Source organism: Drosophila pseudoobscura, chromosome X (genome assembly GCF_009870125.1).
Source record: "Drosophila pseudoobscura strain MV-25-SWS-2005 chromosome X, UCI_Dpse_MV25, whole genome shotgun sequence".
NCBI classification, from domain to species: Eukaryota; Metazoa; Arthropoda; class Insecta; order Diptera; family Drosophilidae; genus Drosophila; species Drosophila pseudoobscura.
The window spans coordinates 31,173,589-31,190,731 of NC_046683.1; the positions used below are offsets into that span (position 1 = coordinate 31,173,589).

Below are 17,143 nucleotides of genomic sequence, written 5' to 3' on the forward strand. Positions count from 1 at the left end.
TGCACATTGTGGAGATATCTGCAAGATATCGCTGTGTGCGGATGACTCTCCAGAATGAATATTTGCAATGCATCCTTCTACGTCGACGATCTTATATCGGATGACACAATTGAAGAGGTGAATGCGATCCATCGTCAAGTAAAAGAGCTCCTGAATAGAGGAAACTTTGCCATCCGCAAATGGTGCTCCAATGAGTCGAGAGTGCTTGAGGAGGAGCCTGAGGAAGACAGGGAACAACTGCTCAAGTTCCATGATGGAACAGACAAAGCGCAGGCATTGGGGCTGGTATGAAATCCTAACCCAGATAACCTACTGTTAAATTTTTCGCAAATCATGCCAGAAGGCCCACTCACCAAACGTACTGTCCTGTCATCGACAGGCCAGATTCTATGATCCGCTCGGTTTGATGGCACCTATTCTAGTCAAAGCCAAAATATTCTTGCAGTCGGCAGTGTGGTCTGACCTGACATCTCAATTACGCATCGTTGAAAAGTTCAAATTTCCCCGTCGAACTCATTCCTCCAGTTGCACGGATTGTGTGATGCCGGCTTGGCCGCATATGGAGCTGGCGTTTACATAAAATCGAATGTCCATCTTCGCTTGCTCTGCTCAAAGTCCAAGGTAGCGCCTTTAGAAACGTTAACCATACTTAAATTGGAATTGGCCGCGTCGTTGCTGTTGGCTGAGCTCGTGCTAAACATAAAACAAAGTCTCTCATCTTCCTTCTGTTTTCCGCTGTTGTTTAACTATTGTGTTGTCCTGGATACATGAAGCCACATCAAACTTTAACATTTTTGTCTCCAACATAATTGCGCAAATCCAGAGTTAACCAAATAAATGGAGTGGCATCACGTTCTAACAGAGCTTAACCCAGCAGATGTCGTATCAAGGTGGTGTTCTTCAAAAATGTTTTCAGTTTCCGAATTTTGGCTAAATGGATCGGCATACCTTTTATCAGACTCGTCAGAGTGGCCTTCTCCAGTTTCGCCACCTGCAGACTTACCGGAGCGCAGACAGACGGCATTGATTGAATAATTTGTGAAGGACCTCTCATGTGACAGCGAGTAAACGAACTCGTTTCGCCATCTCCAACGTGGCTTTGGATACATATATTTATAGCTTTAAATCTATTCGAAGCAAGACATTTTCGTTCGTTATCTTTCGTAGTGATCAGACGCGTTTTTGTTTTGCGCTCCGCATTTTTATACCCGATACTCAAAATGAGTATTGGGGTATATTAGATTTGTGGTGAAAATGGATGTGTGTAAGGTCCAGAAGGAATCGTTTCCGACCCCATAAAGTATATATATTCTTGATCAGCATCAATAGCCGAGTCGATTGAGCCATGTCTGTCTGTCCGTCTGTCCGTCCGTCCGTCTGTCCGTCTGTCCGTCCCCTTCAGCGCCTAGTGCTCAAAGACTATAAGAGCTAGAGCAACGATGTTTTGGATCCAGACTTCTGTGATATGTCACTGCTACAAAAATATTTCAAAACTTTGCCCCGCCCACTTCCGCCCCCACAAAGGGCGAAAATCTGTGGCATCCACAATTTTGAAGATACGAGAGAACTAAAAACGCAGAATCGTAGAAGATGACTATATGTTCCAGAGTGTGAAATCTGAACCAGATCGTATAATTATCCTAGTCAGAATCAATAAAACAATTTCATTCTTTGTCGCTCTGTCTCTCTCTAACACACAGGTTTCATGGTCGGTTTTGCCAATTGCAAAATATGAGTTCAAGGATCTCAGAACCCATAAGATCCGCACCCCCTTCTGCTCCGCAAAGGACGAAAATCTGGGGCAACCACAAATCTCAGAGACTATTAAGGCTAGAGTAACCAAATTTGGTATCCGCACTTCTGTTAGATCTCACTATAAAACGTATATCTCAGAATTTCGCCCCACCCCCTTCCGCCTCCACAAAGGACGAGAATCTGTTGCATCCACAATATTGCAGATTCGAGAAAACTAAAAACGCAGAATCATAGAGAATGACCATATCTATCCAGTTGCTGAATTTGGATCAGATCGGATAATTTTTATAGCCGAAAAGAAAAAAAAACAATTTTCAGTGGCTACGCAGCGCCCGGCGTCACGCTCAGACTGATTTTCTGTCTCTCTCGCACGCACTCTTAGTCGTGACGTTTAATATTAGCGCCGTCTGCCGGAGGAGAGCCATACTGATTTAGTATCGGGTATAACTGTAGAGTTGCGGTGTCCGCAGCAACTCACAACGTTCCCCCTCGTTTCCTTTTGTTTTGAATAAACAGCCGATGTTTTCCTCAATAAACTTTAATTAACTTCTTAAACAGCCAACAATCTGGAAACCTATTCTATTCCGCGAGTGCATGCCTTTTGATTTGTGTTAAAACATTATTTAACTTTTTATTTTTCGGCGTCGGCTTGTCGTGTTTGTGTTGTTGCAGTGAGTGAGTGCGCATTACATTGCATTGCAGTCCGCTCTCGTCTGGTAGCTTTTGTTGTGTTATCACTATCTCCCTATCACCTAAACTTAAATAACTGTTCTTTCCCTCTCGCTCTCATAACTTTCTGTTCTGTAGCTCTCTCTCTCTCATTAGCTGCTGCTGCAACTGTTCTCCTCTCCTCCTATTAGCGTTTGTCTGGCACACTGGTTTGATAGCCATTTGTTTTGAAATATTATTTGATTTTAATTTTGTTAAATTTTTTTTATTATGGATTTTTCTGTTCATGCAAAAAATCATGCAATAAGCTGATCACCCACGATCAGCCGATTATCCCCTGCTGGCTCTGCGACATCGTAGTGAACGCAAAATGCGCTGGATTTTCTGGCCCTGTGAGTGATGCCATTTCAAAGCGTAATGGTTTGCACTACAGTTGCGAGGCATGCCGTGCGGTGGAGAAAGACATGGTAGCTTTTATGAGGCAGACGCGGAGTGGCTTTAAGGAGCTGACCGTTGGTTTTAAAAACCAATACGATCGGCTTCTAGCCATGGAGGCTCAGTTTAGCGGTTTAAAACTGCTGAATGAGTCTCCGAGGCGCAAAAAGGTCACTCTTCGGGATCTGCAAGTGCCAATAGTCGCCTCAGCCGCTCGTTGCCGAAAATCGGACTCTGACCACTCAAAGTGTACAGCAGCTGATTTCGTTTGCCACCCCAAGGGCAACGACAGCTGCTGGCGATGCAGATTCGGTAGCCGAATTCATCGCTTCGGAGAATGTGCAGCCAAGTACGTCTGCAGCGTCCGTGTCCGTAGTGTCCGCAAGCTCAGTAGTTGTCCCGTCCATCCCGATCCCACCAGTAAATAGACGTTCCGGTCCTCCGGATATTGCCACCACAGGTGCCCACAGGTGCTACCTTTGGTGCCCAAACCACTGGTGGGAGTCCCACCAAAACGACAAGTTTTTGTCTCACGGCTGGCCCCTGACCTCACATCGAGTCAATGCAGAATAAAAGCCGTGGGTTGAAAGGTGGAGAAGTTTAATTTCTCATATGCCAGGGAGATATCTTCGTTCAAGATAAGTGTCTCCCCAACTCACTTTGACACTATTTGCTCTGCCAAATTTTGGCCAGACCAACTGTATTGGATCGGTCGAGTAGGCTACCTGAACGTGTCCGCTGCTTTCGTAATGCCGAGTTTGCGAAGCTTAATAACCTCATTAGGGATTTTGATTGGTCCGCTTTGTACATGTGCACTGATGTCATAAAAGGCACGAACATTTTTTACAATGCTCTTGGCACATTTTTTGCTTCTTGTGACCCGCTTTCTTGTCCGACTAGATCTGGAAAGACTTTATAAAAAATTTCAAGAAGAAGGTTCTCCTTAGCTATGTAATAGCTCGGTCAAACTTTTCAGTTCTTAATGCTCAATGCTATAAGAACTACCTATCTCGATGCAGGATACGTTTTTCTCAGGACCCTAAACAGTTTTACTGCTTCGTAAACAGTAAGCGTAGAACGTCCGCACACCCATCCTCGCTATCATTTTGTAATACGTCGGCAAATAACGATCAGGCAATTGCCGATCTTTTTGCCCAATTTTTCCAAACCTCCTATTCTGAGGAAAGCTACTCTGGTCATACGTACCCATACGGTATACCGAGGTCAAACGGCATTTTCAATCCCTTGTTAAATGAATGTCCCCTACTTCATGATCTTCGACTAGTTAAGCCGGTGTTTTCACCGGGTCCAGACGGGGTTCCAGGTTGTGTACTCAGGTACTGCGCCGAGGCGCTGTGTGAACCTTTGCTTAAACTATTCACCATGTCCATTGATTCTTCTTGCTTCCCCCCGATCTGGAGGGAATCGTTTATAATTCCTCTCCATAAAAAAGGTAGCAAGTCTGATGCAAAAAAATTATAGAGGTATAGCAAAGTTATCCGCTATTCCTAAAATGTTTGAGAAGGTTTTAACTCCGAACTTGCAACGTCTCTGCAAGTCACTTATATCTCCAACTCAGCATGGATTTATAAGGCGGCAATCAACCACCACGAACTTGTTAGAGTTTACCTCTTTCATTATTAAAGCCTTTCAAGGTAACTTACAGACGGAGGTTATTTACTGGTGTTGTGCAAACTTGTTACACCTTAATGCCTCGAAATGCAAAGTTATGACATTTCATCGTTTTAGCCCTTTGTTGGCTCCCTATACCCTATTTGGTGGTTCTCTTGAGAGAATTACCCCGGTGAATGATCTGGGTGTTATGTTAGACCCCAAGTTAAAGTTTTCCGAACACATTTCTACCATGGTAAATAAGGACATGGGCGTGCTTGGTTTTATAAAGAGGTGGTCAAAGGACTTTGATGACCCCTATATAACAAAGACTCTCTATACCTCGCTTGTTCGTCCGATCTTAGAATACGGCTCCTGTGTATGGTGCCCTCAGTACAAAGTACACCAGGACCGTATAGAATCAGTACTTGATTAGGGGTGACATAGACAGCCCTGATCTGTTGAGCCGCATAAACTTCACGATTCCTATTAGACTGACTATGAACTGGACTGGATGAACCATTTAGGGTCTTATGCTCGGATTATATTTCCCTCTACCATATTATATCCACCACTAATTCTCTTCCCCTTATTAAATTACTAATCCTTACACACCTTTCTAATAATTAGTAATTGTAGTGGTATTTGTATTTTGATTGCATGCTTAGTTTCTTAGTAAGTTCAGTGCTAATTTTCCTCGAATGTTAGTCTAATAGCTATCTTTCTTGCATGTTCGCGTTCGGTTCGGCTACGCACCGTGCGTCATGCGGGAGCGCCCCTCGGTCGGTTGGGCGGGAGGAGGGCTGCGTTTTGCCTGGGATTCGCGCGTAACAGCCTTCTGCTGGTTTCACACGTGCCACTTGACGGTGCAGTAACTGCATCGCCTCTTGAAAGATGCAGTCATTGCATGTCAACGTCCAAGAAATTGAAAATACGTTCGATCAAGTGGTTCGCTCACCGTGCAGGAGCAAGCCTGTGGAACGCGTCTTCTAATAAAAAGTATCCAGAAAGTTTATTTTGCTGAGAAGATCAACGCAACTATAGCACTTCCTGCCAAGAGCACGTTGTTTTACATGCGCCCGACACTCGGTGGTGATGGCACGTTGGTGGAGAGCTTCGAAAATTCGATGCAAAGCACCCAATCTTGCTTTCGAAGTGTCATCCAATCACGAAGGCCATTATAACTTTCTATCATGAAAAGTTCTCGCATGCTGGTCCACAAGCTTTACTTGCATCGCTTCGTCAGAAATGTTGGCCTGTTGGAGGGCGAAATTGGTGGCAAGCGTCTTTAGCAAATGCGTTCGGTGCATTCGGACAAAGGTTGGCAGGGCACGTGATTGGAGACTTGCCAACGGATCGAGTCCAACCGAACGCCGCGTTCCACACAACTGGAATCGACTTTTGTGGGTGGTTCTATTACAAAGCTGAAATTCGGAATAGGCCACAATGCAAAACCTACATTGCAATATTTGTTTGTTTTTCAACCAAGGCCACGCATATGGGTCAGCAAGGATCTAAACACAGCCTGATTGATCGCGTCATTGAGGAATAGCGATATCCCTCCTCGTTCTCCTCATTTTGGCGGGTAATGGGAAGCGGCAAAATATCACACTTTTATTGAGTCGTCGCGGCAACGGTGCTAGACCTTGAAGAGCTTCGCACTCTCGTGCATTAGATTTCGGCAATTCTTAACTCTCGACCACTGTATCCCATTTCAGAAGACCCAGACAATCTAGAAGTGCTCCTGCCAACTCACTTTCTAAAGGGCTCAAGCTCCATGACGTTACCACAGCCCGAAATAACCTTAACGCTAACCATCTAAGTCGTTGTCAGCAGCTTGGTGCCGAAGAGGCCATACCAGGCAAGGATAGAATCATCAGAGTCGCAATAGTTCAAACAACGATGGGTTTACTGAATAGAGCAGTGGGGAAGCAAGCCGTCCTGTCCGTCGACTCTGTATGAGTTGAAAGCTATGACTTTAAACCGGGGGGAGAATGTTTGGAGTAGAACGGCGCAGAATTGTCCTAAAGTATCATTGTTTTGTTATTTTTAATGTTTTGTAATCTCCCTCTATTAGCGCCCACACCGCTAACGCTTGCGCTCTGGTAAGCTTTGGCGCTCTTTCGTTTGATCTGAGCTTTTGGATGCTGCTGCAGCCGCGCCGCGTTGATAGAGTCAGTGCTGCTCCGACCACAAATACACAATAAACACATAACATATTTTAAGAACTATTTCGTGCGTGTTTTTATACCCGATACTCAAAATGAGTGTAGGGGTATATTATATTTGTGGTGAAAATGGATGTGTGTAACGTCCAGAAGGAAGCGTTTCCGACCCCGTAAAGTATATATATTCTTGATCACCATCAATAGCCGAGTTGATTGAGCCATGTCTGTCTGTCCGTCCTTATCAGCGCCTAGTGCTCAAAGACTATAAGAGCTAGAGCAACGACATTTTATATCCGGACTTATGATATATCCGGATATTCCAAAACTTCGCCCCACCCACTTCCGTCCCCACAAAGGGCGAAAATCTGTGGCATCCACAATTTCAAAGATGACTATATCTTCTAAAGTGCAAAATTTGATCCAGATCGTATAATTATTATAGCCAGAATCAAGAAAACAATTTCTTTCTCTCTCGCTCTGTCTCTCTCTAACACACATGTTTCATGGTCGGCTTTGCCTATTGCAAAATGTGAGTTCAAGGATCTCAGAGACTATAAGAGCTACATAGAGCAACCAAATTTGGTATCCACACTCCTGTGATATCGGACCTTGACACCAATTTTGGTGTTTTCAAAGTAATTCGGACAGTTCATGCAAAACTGAAAACTGGAGTATAGTACATACATAGTGTAGCAAGATAATAATTAGTGAGGCATTCAACTAGTATTTAAAATAGCATACAGCGCGCATTGGTATTTACCGCACCATCGATACACTCGGCGGGAAATACCAATAGTGAGATATCGGATAAGAAACATCGATAATAGAGTAAGTGCACTTTGTAAATGGCGATTGTGGGAGACAGACGCGCAGCTAATAAAAAAGAGTTATATCAAATCGCCGTGCTTGTGTTTTTATACCTAGACAGTTCACCCACGCACCGATGTTGGTCACTACAATTCCCGAGTTAGACGGCCTACAATTTCAGAAGTGGGATAGGACCAACCGCCTCCAGTGAAAAATAGCGAAAATTTTTCTTTTCTCGTCCGTCGAAGACGCCATTGCTGGAAAAAAAAACATGTCGGACTTGGTCGGCACGGAGGAGTTCTCGGCCGCCCAGCTGCGCGGATGGCTGGAGTCCCTCAATCTACCAAAAGGTGGAAGCAAAGCTGCCATGGCAGCGAGACTTAACGAAATACCAGTAGAGCTGCGGGGACAGGGACCACCGGCAGCCGAAACATGCGAGAACGAGAGGGAAGATGAGGCAGCCGCAGATCAAGACTCGACGAAGAGCGAACGCAAAGAGAAGAACGAAAAAGCACCGCAAGCGCCTGGGCACAACAACAACCACGGCGAATATCGAGCAGAGGTTGAAATGTTAAAATTGCAAGTCGAGCTGCTGAAGCTGCAGAGCGAGAGGGAGAAGGAAGGGAGAGGAGAGAACACAACACCAGCCGCCAACAATGACGCTAGCGTCATGTTGCTAAATGCCGCCAAAGACATGTTGCCAACATATCATGGCAACATTTCTGGAAACAACGATGACGTCACAACTTGGATCGCGCAGTTTAAGGCCATCGCAAAAGTGAACAAACTGAAGGATGAGAAGCTACTAATGCTGCTAATGTCGAAGCTTAAGAACAAAGCATTGGTGTGGCTGCATTCGAGTCCGGAGCACATGTCGTTGCCAATCGATCAGTTGTTGAACGTCATGGAAGACACTTTCCATCCCAAGGAAAGCAAACTGTTGCTCCGTCGCAAGTTCGAGTCCCGTTCATGGGCACGTCAACGCCAAAGTGTCGCTGGCATCCCGCATAGTCATTGACGACGAGGAGTTTATTGACGGAGTCATCGAAGGTATCCCAGACGTAGGCCTGCGTAGGCAAGCCCACATGCAGTGCTTTGGTGCTCCACATCAACTACTCAAGGCGTTCGAGAAGATCATGCTGCCAAAGAAGTACGGTTCAACTGAAGGGGCAAACACTGGAGCCTCGCCAACACCCATTCGCTGCTACAACTGCAACTCTTTGGGCCACGTGGCAGGGGAGTGCCGCAAGCCCAAGCGCGAAAGAGGCGCGTGCTACGGATGCGGCAGCATGAGTCACCAGGTGTCACACTGTGACGAAAATAAGTACAAGGTACATAACGATTACATATACAAATTTAATATATACATTAGCAATTACAATAACAAATGCTTGTCCTTAGATTGCCTCATCGACTCAGGGAGCCCAATAAGTTTTATAAAGTTATCATGTCTAGAGCACCAGTCGGAAAACAATCTAAATAAAGTGGAAGAGTGCTCACGATTAAGTTCGAATGAAATCAAAGAAGATGATTTAAGTTTATATAAGTTTAACAAAGACAAGAAAAACAGAGAAATTGAATTTATTTTGAATAAAAATGCGGATTACGCTTATGTTGGACTAAACAATAGCAAACTTAACATATTTGGTAAAATACCCAGTTTTGTAATTATTAACAAAAATCGAATCAACTTTGAATTACTAGTAGTGGCAGACGAGTCGATGGGCTATGAGGCTGTGTTAGGTAGGGATTTTATGAATTTATGCAAATTTAAAATTGTAAGTGACATTTGCAAGGAGAAGGAGAGTGAGACGAAAAACGAGTGTGAAATAAAAAATGAGTGTTTAGGAGAAAATGAGTGTTTAGAAGAAAATGAGTGTGAAATAAAAAATGAGTGTTTAGGAGAAAATGAGTGTTTAGAAGAAAATGAGTGTGAAATAAAAAATGAGTGTTTAGAAAAAAATGAGTGTGGAATAGAGAATGAGCGTTTAGGAGAATATGAGTGTGAAGTAAAAGATGAGGGTGGTAAAGAGAACGAGCATGAAGTAGAAAGTGAAGGCAAGGTAGAAAATGAGTGTTCTGCAATGGTTGAGTGTCTGGAAGACACCTGCGAGAGCGTAAAAGCCAATTCCAACGAACTTCCAAGCCAGTATCCAGACAAAGAAAACGATTGGGAGTTGAAAGTAGGGACAGATTGTAGCTAAGAACTCGCAGGACGACTTAAATACATGTTTAGGACAGCGTATGTAAACACAGAAAGACCAAACTTACCACAAACCAAGTGGGAAATGAAGTTGAATTTCGAACACGAAAAACCGTTTCATTGCCCACCTAGAATACTGTCATATAGCGAAAAAGCCGAAGTACAGAAAATGATAGACGATTACACAGAAAAAGGTTACATCAGAACCAGTGAGTCAGAATACGTTTCGCCTATAGTACTGGTAAAAAAAGAATTCGGGAGAGTTGAGACGGTGCGTCGATTATCGCACACTTAATAAAGGAATGATAAAGGACAATTACCCAACACCTCTTATAGACGACCTACTAGATAAACTGTCAGGGAAAAGACTTTTCACCAAGTTAGACCTGAAGAATGGATACTTCCACGTATTTATGCATAAAGATTCAGTTAAATACACATCGTTCACGACCCCCATGGGACAATACGAATGGTTGAGGATGCCGTTCGGGTTACGAAATGCATCGGCGGTGTTTCAAAGATTCACAAACAAGCAGCAGATTCAAAGCGAAGGGGGCCACACGTGTACGTAGACAATGATCTAGTTATGGTGAGAAATTTCGACACTCATATAGGGGTGTCTAAAAAGCTTATCCCGAAGTTCAAAGGACCTTATAAGATATCAAAGGTGTTAAAAAATGATAGGTATTTGCTAGAAGATGTAGAGGGGTTTCAACAATCAAGGATCCCGTATAAAGGAGTTTGGGCGGTGGCAAATATGAAGCCGTGGATTGAAAATGGGAATAATGCAAATGTCACAGGGAATCAAAATGAAGAAAATGATTGTAATACGTAAACCACACCCAACTGTAATAAATCAACCTATCTAGAAACTAACTTAAATGTAAGGAGTTCAGGAGCACTCCGGTCAGGATGGCCGAATTGTAGCAAGATAATAATTAGTGAGGCATTCAACTAGTATTTAAAATAGCATACAGCGCGCATTGGTATTTACCGCAACATCGATACACTCGGCGGGAAATACCAATAGTGAGATATCGGATAAGAAACATCGATAATAGAGTAAGTGCACTTTGTAAATGGCGATTGTGGGAGACAGACGCGCAGCTAATAAAAAAGAGTTATATCAAATCGCCGGGCTTGTGTTTTTATACCTAGACAGTTCACCCACGCACCGATGTTGGTCACTACAATGCCCGGGTTAGACGGCCTACAATAGTTATGTCCATCTGTCCGTCTGTCAGTCTTGTTTGAGGCCTAGTTCTCAGAGACTATACGATCTAGAGCTACGAAATTTTGTATGAAGACTACTGTGCCCTATTCCTATGTTCTTGCTTGTTTCCCAAACATAACTGTAATGTTCTTACACGTATAGCCAAAGCCCGCAGCTGTACACGCATACATCGATGTGTACCGTTTTGCATTGGACCGTCGCATGATCTTTCAATTCCCTTTTGGCTCGACTTCTTTTGTGGAGTGGAAGTTAGCAAAAATTTCTAGATGAAACCAACCGGACGCATAGTTTGTACCGCCGCATCATCGACTCCGCCGCTATTCATATACATTGTACATGTGTTTTACATATTACCGTTTAATATAACCGCCAATATTAAATAACCAATATAAATAAATAAGCTCAATATTAAGAAGATTATACAGTCCATTAAGTCATAACCATAGCAAATTTTTGGTCCTTCGAGCCGGATTTCCGTGTTTGAGTTTATTTTATATACACTACTGGCCAAAAAAATAAGTACATCGGTGTTGTGCTAGTTTTTAATGGAATAGCTCGGATGTTTGTAAATTTATGGATACCAATTGTTATATTTGGAAAGGTTACAGAAAGGCTAAAGAAAAGAGGTTTTCCATAAGTCTTCAAAAAGAAAGGAAAATTCTCCGGGAAATTGCGAAATGTCTTGGAAAGTCTTTTTGGTTCAGAATATTTTAAAGTCTAAAGTGCTTATTGAAAATCGAGGATGGAAGAAGAAATCTTTACAAACAACGGACACCCGCATCATCGGTCTTGCAAAAAAGGATCAGTTCATGTCTTCCAAGGCGAAATACGCTCAAATTGGGAAAGAAAAATCAGGTCTGATGGTTCGTCGGAAACTTCAATATACAGATCTAACAGGACGTATAGTCCGAAAAGTTGCCTTACTTCGAGTAAAAATTTTAAAGATGAGGCAAAAAGTCGTTGAAAATCAATTGGCATGGTCTGGGTCAGATGGGTCTTAAAAGTGGAATAAGATATTATTGAGAGACCAAACAAAAATAAATCTTTTTAATAATGACTATAGAAGATGTATACAACGAGCCAAAGGCAAAGAATTCGACTTCCGATACAAAAAGAAAATGGTTAAGAACGGAGGCTGATGTATAGGTATCTGAGGCTATTTTTCTTGGCATGGCGTTGAGGTACATCGCATAACTGATCATGTGATCCAATTCGGGTATAAAAAGATATTGACAGACATTATACAACCTTATGCTGAGGAAAACATGCCCTTGAGATGGGTCTTCGTACCGGAAAATGACCCAAAGCACACCTCAAAGGTAGTGAAGGCATGGTTTATGGAAAAAAATGTAAACGTTATGGCTCGGCTAAGTCAGGCTCCTGACTTAAACCCATTTGGGGTGACTTTAAACGTCGAATTGGCAAAAATGCTTTTCGAAAAGAAAAAGAATTGTGGAGAATTTGTGCAAAAAACGTGGTATGAGATTCCAGTGGAGACTTGCCGAAAACTTATTGCTAGTATGCCAAGAAGAATGGCCGAAATCATCAAAAATAAGTGTGGCTATTTAGGATACTATTAAAAGATTATAAATTATAAAAAAAGTGGACAAATTTGGAGACGCTTTCAGTTTTTCGCTTTGTAGAATTGCTGTACTTATTATTTTGGCCAGCCCTTATTTATGATTTTAAGGTTTAATCGGTCATAAAATATATATTTGAAATGAAAAATGCGTATGATAAATATTTGTATAATCTATTGTAGCGTGTACTTATTATTTTGGCCAGTAGTGGACATATTGAGTGAAATCGTTGACCGCTGTTCACCATGAAGACCCTAGTTCATCGTCTAATTCAGCAACGTGATGTCTGCAAATCCCAAATAACTCGCGTAGCTACGGAGGCTTAAGAGTTTGTACAGTCATGTACTTCTGTGAAAACATTAGAGCACAAGTTGGACCGACTGGTTGCAACTTTCAACCGCTTTACGGAGCTCTTTGAGCTGGTCCAATATAATGATGAAGATAAATACGTGAATCCGGATTTGGAAATCCCCGAATATGAGAAAAAGTTCTTTAGTGCGCATAGTATTTTCACCGAAGCCATACGTGACCGGAGCAGTCACGATAATGAGCACGACAACTCAAATCTACTGCTATCGACCACTGTGGAACGCTTATTTGAGGGACAAACTCAGCTTCTGGAGAGGATTCGGGACTCATCGGGAACCACAGAGCTGCAGTTCGAGAAAATACGCATTCCGACGTTTTCGGGCAGATACGAGGATTGGTGTCAGTTTAGTGACTTGTTCTTAGGCTCAGTCGACAAGAAGAGTAGTCTGTCCAAGTGCCAAAAGTTTCATTATTTGAAATCCTATCTGGATGGTGAAGCGTTGTCTCTGATAAAACATATTCCCGTATCGGATGCCAATTACCGGGACGCATGGGAGAGGCTCGAAAATCGCTACAACAAGAAGTCACTGATTGCTCGTTCGTTCATTCAAAACTTTCTTTCGTTGTCAACCGCAAAGGGTTCAAACATCGCCGAGTTGCGTAAGATAGTCGACACCACTGACGAAAGTATACGTGGTCTACATGCGCTGAGCTGCGACAGCCGCGATGTGTGGCTAATCCATATCTTGCTCTCAAAGTTAGACCCGGAATGCAAGGAAGCGTGGGCCACCTCCAGTGAATCGTGCAAGACAAATGTGACCATAAATGACCTGTTCGGCTTTGTCTTCGCCCGTTGCGATGCACTTGAGTCTTGTCAAGATCCAAAGCTAATCTAGGATACACACACGGTGCTGAATAAACGTCGTGCAATTTCTCATCATGTGGACGTGCCAAATACGTCTGCTCGTGATTGTGTATATTGTCACGAGCAACACAGTCTTTATGCGTGCACTCAATTCAAGGCTCTGGATGTTGTGGACCGCCGCAAGTTCGCAAGGGATGGTCATTTGTGCTTCAATTGTCTAAGCCGATCTCATCAAGTCAAGGAGTGTAATTCCACAAACACGTGCCGTCTGTGTAAGCTGAGGCACCACACTCTTGTTCATCCAGAGGACATACGCTCTGTCACGGCTTCTGCTGATGTCAATAACTCCGCTGACTCACCCGTCCGCTCGTCCAGTTTCCCTGCTGACGCTGATCCTGCCGTGGTCAGCCATCATACATTGGAGAGGAAATTCGTGGCCAAGAGTCAGGCCATATTGCCAACGATTTTGGCCACTATAGTCGACTCCTGGGGCAACGAGACCACCTGCAGGATACTGTTGGATACTGGTTCGACTATAACGATGGTCGCCGGATCATTTATTCATCGAATTGGATTGCCGCGCACCCACGCTCGTATACCAGTGGTTGGTCTTGGCGCAAATCCTGCTGGGGTTACTAGAGGTCGCGCCACATTCACGCTGCTCTCCCGCACAAGCTCGGTCTCAGTGGTGGTAACAAGTCTGATTATGAACACTTTAACCTCCTCGATTCCAGCCCAGAGGATCGAGTCTAACACACCGATGTGGAAAAGGATTCGTGATCTACCCTTAGCGGACCCTACATTTGGTAAACCAGGCGAAATCGACGTGATCTTAGAAGCTGATCAGCTTTGGAACCTGTACACTGGACAACGCAAAGAGTTTGGTTCTGAATATCCTATTGCACTTCATACTAATTTTGGTTGGGTCATTACAGGCAGCTACCATCTCAGTAGTGATGCTCACAACCACGCACTAGCACATCACGCGCACGAGGATCTGGACACTTTGGTTCGATCGTTCATGGACATGGAACGAGTTCAACCAAGTGACGCTACCATTGATGCTAGTGATCCCGCTGAGCAACACTTCGTTCATACGCACGCCCGCAGAAACGATGGCGTGTACATCGTCCAATACCCGTTCAAGGAATCTGCCCCTCCGATGGAGGGGCCACAAGCACTACGCCGCTTTTCTTCTCTCGAGCGGAAATTTCGAAAATGTCCTGCGCTCAAACAACAGTATGTCGAGTTTATGGAGGATTATATACAACGAGGACACATGGAGGTGATTCCTTCTACTACCGTAGAAAACGGTCCCGCCAATCACAATTACTTAGCACACCACGCAGTATTTAAAGCAGATACCACGACCACGAAATGCCGAGTTGTATTCGATGGCTCTGGGGAGGACTGCAATGGATCTTCACTTAATTCACGACTAAACATCGGACCACCTATTCAAAGGGATTTACTTGGAGTATGTCTACGTTTCCGTCAACATCGCTATGTGTTTTGTACGGATATTGAGAAAATGTTTAGAGGCATCCTGGTTTCAGAAGATCACACGCAGTACCAACGGATTGTCTGGCGAAAGGAGGAGACTGCTACACTCGATCATTATCGACTACTGACCGTGACGTATGGTTTAGCGTCTTCACCATTCTTGGCGGTTCGAGTTCTCAAGCAGATCGCGCAATATCATGCCGATTTGTATCCGAAGGCTGCTGCTGTGCTTGTACGAGACGCGTACGTGGATGATATTCCTACTGGTTGCGATAATATCGACGATCTCATTGCACTCAAAGATGAATTAATTTTACTATTGAGCCAAGCTCAATTTAAACTTCGAAAATGGAGTTCAAACTGTTGGTCACTACTCAATTCGCTGTCAAAGGACATTTGTGAGTATAGACTTGAAGCCCTATAGGGAGATAGCCCGACTCAATATGTCAAGGTTCTTGGAATACGCTGGGACCCGGCTGTGGACGAGCTTTCCTTCAAGATGACCATTCCTGACGCTACAAGGGTTCTGACAAAACGGATTTTGCTGTCTGAGCTTGCCTAGATCTATGATCCACTAGGGTTGCTTGCCCCCACAACTGTATTTCTAAAGGTTCTCTTTCAAAATAGTTGGCTGAGCTCGGTCGAATGGATCGAATCACTACCCGCGCAGCTATGCGCACGGTGGCAACAGTTTGTAGCTGAAGTTCATTTACTGGAAAGCTGTCGCATACCTCGCTACCTATCCTCGCCACTTCAAGCAACGGAGCTGCATGGATTCGTCGATGCTTCATCTCATGCGTAAGCCGCTGTCATCTACAGTCGCGTGAGATTCAATAATGACTATGCTGTAAAACTGATCGCCGCAAAAACCCGTGTTGCACCCATCAAATCTATCTCCATCCCACGACTCGAATTGAATGCCGCCCATCTTCTGTCGAAATTGATGTCTCAGGTTAAGCAAGCTCTTACTATTCCTATTTCCAGTACGTCGTGTTGGTCAGACTCCAAAATTTTACTACTTTGCTCTCATCACCCCCACGGACTTGGAACACTTATGTTTGTAATCGCACTGCTGAGATTCTGGAAGCTTTCCCACGTAGCTGCTGGTAATACATTCGCACTGAGGACATTCCCGTGGATTGTGCATCACGCGGTCTTCTACCAAAGGATTTGGTAGAACATCAACTGTGGTGGAATGGACCACCATGGCTTTCCCAATCACATCGCACTTGGCCACCTGTAATTGTATGATCAACAAAGCTTCCTCCTGGTCACATCTCTTGCGGACAATTAGCTATTGCTTTCGCTTTGTACATCGACTTCGTTGCAAGGACCGCCTGTCATCGTTTTTATCGTCATGGGAGCTTCAATATGCCCGATCTAGGGTAAACAAACATGTTCAGATGGAGTTCTGGACAAGCCCTTTCTCAAAAATCCAAGTTGATTCACTACACTCCATTTGTTGACGACCAAGGAATTCTGCGCGTAGGAGGACGCATTGGAAATTCGATGGCAACCTATGAGGCAAAACATCCCATAGTTCTTCCAAAGGAATCACCAGTCGCTGTTTTATTAGCTAGACACCAGCACGTAACATCGTTACACGCTGGAGTCGAATTTATGTTCCACACGTTGAACCAAAAGTACTGGATCCTTGGAGCCCGTAACATAGTCCGCAAAATCGTGTTCAACTACAAGATTTATTTCCTCCAGCGTAAAGGTACGCCTTTCGCGTTTAGCCCACCCGCTGTTTTCTACATTCTGGATTGGATTACGCTGGACCAGTTACCATCAAGACATCAGCAGGTCGGACACCGAAGTTTGGCAAAGCTTGGTTTGCCATCTTTGTTTGTCTGTCCACCAAAACAATTCATATCGAGCTCGTCAGTGATTTGACGACTCCTGCATTTATCGCCGCTTTCAAACGGTTTTGGTCTCGACGTGTCCCCATATCCGATTTGTACTCAGACAATCGCAGAACATTCCATGGAGCCAGAAAGGAAC

At 43.9% G+C, this 17,143-nt stretch overlaps 2 protein-coding genes across 6 annotated transcripts in view; one reads left to right on the forward strand and one right to left on the reverse strand.

Annotated features, from left to right (window-relative positions):
• Stim (stromal interaction molecule) overlaps positions 1-17,143 on the reverse strand; it is a 208,171-nt gene that overhangs the window by 80,965 nt on the left and 110,063 nt on the right. The gene's annotated exons all lie outside the window — the stretch shown is intronic.
• On the forward strand, positions 7,488-9,100 carry LOC117184463 (uncharacterized). The gene is made up of 2 exons (XM_033382178.1): positions 7,488-8,776; positions 8,847-9,100. The coding sequence occupies exon 1, from the start codon at positions 7,717-7,719 to the stop codon at positions 8,461-8,463; it is 747 nt and encodes a 248-aa protein (XP_033238069.1). The 5' UTR covers positions 7,488-7,716; the 3' UTR covers positions 8,464-8,776; positions 8,847-9,100.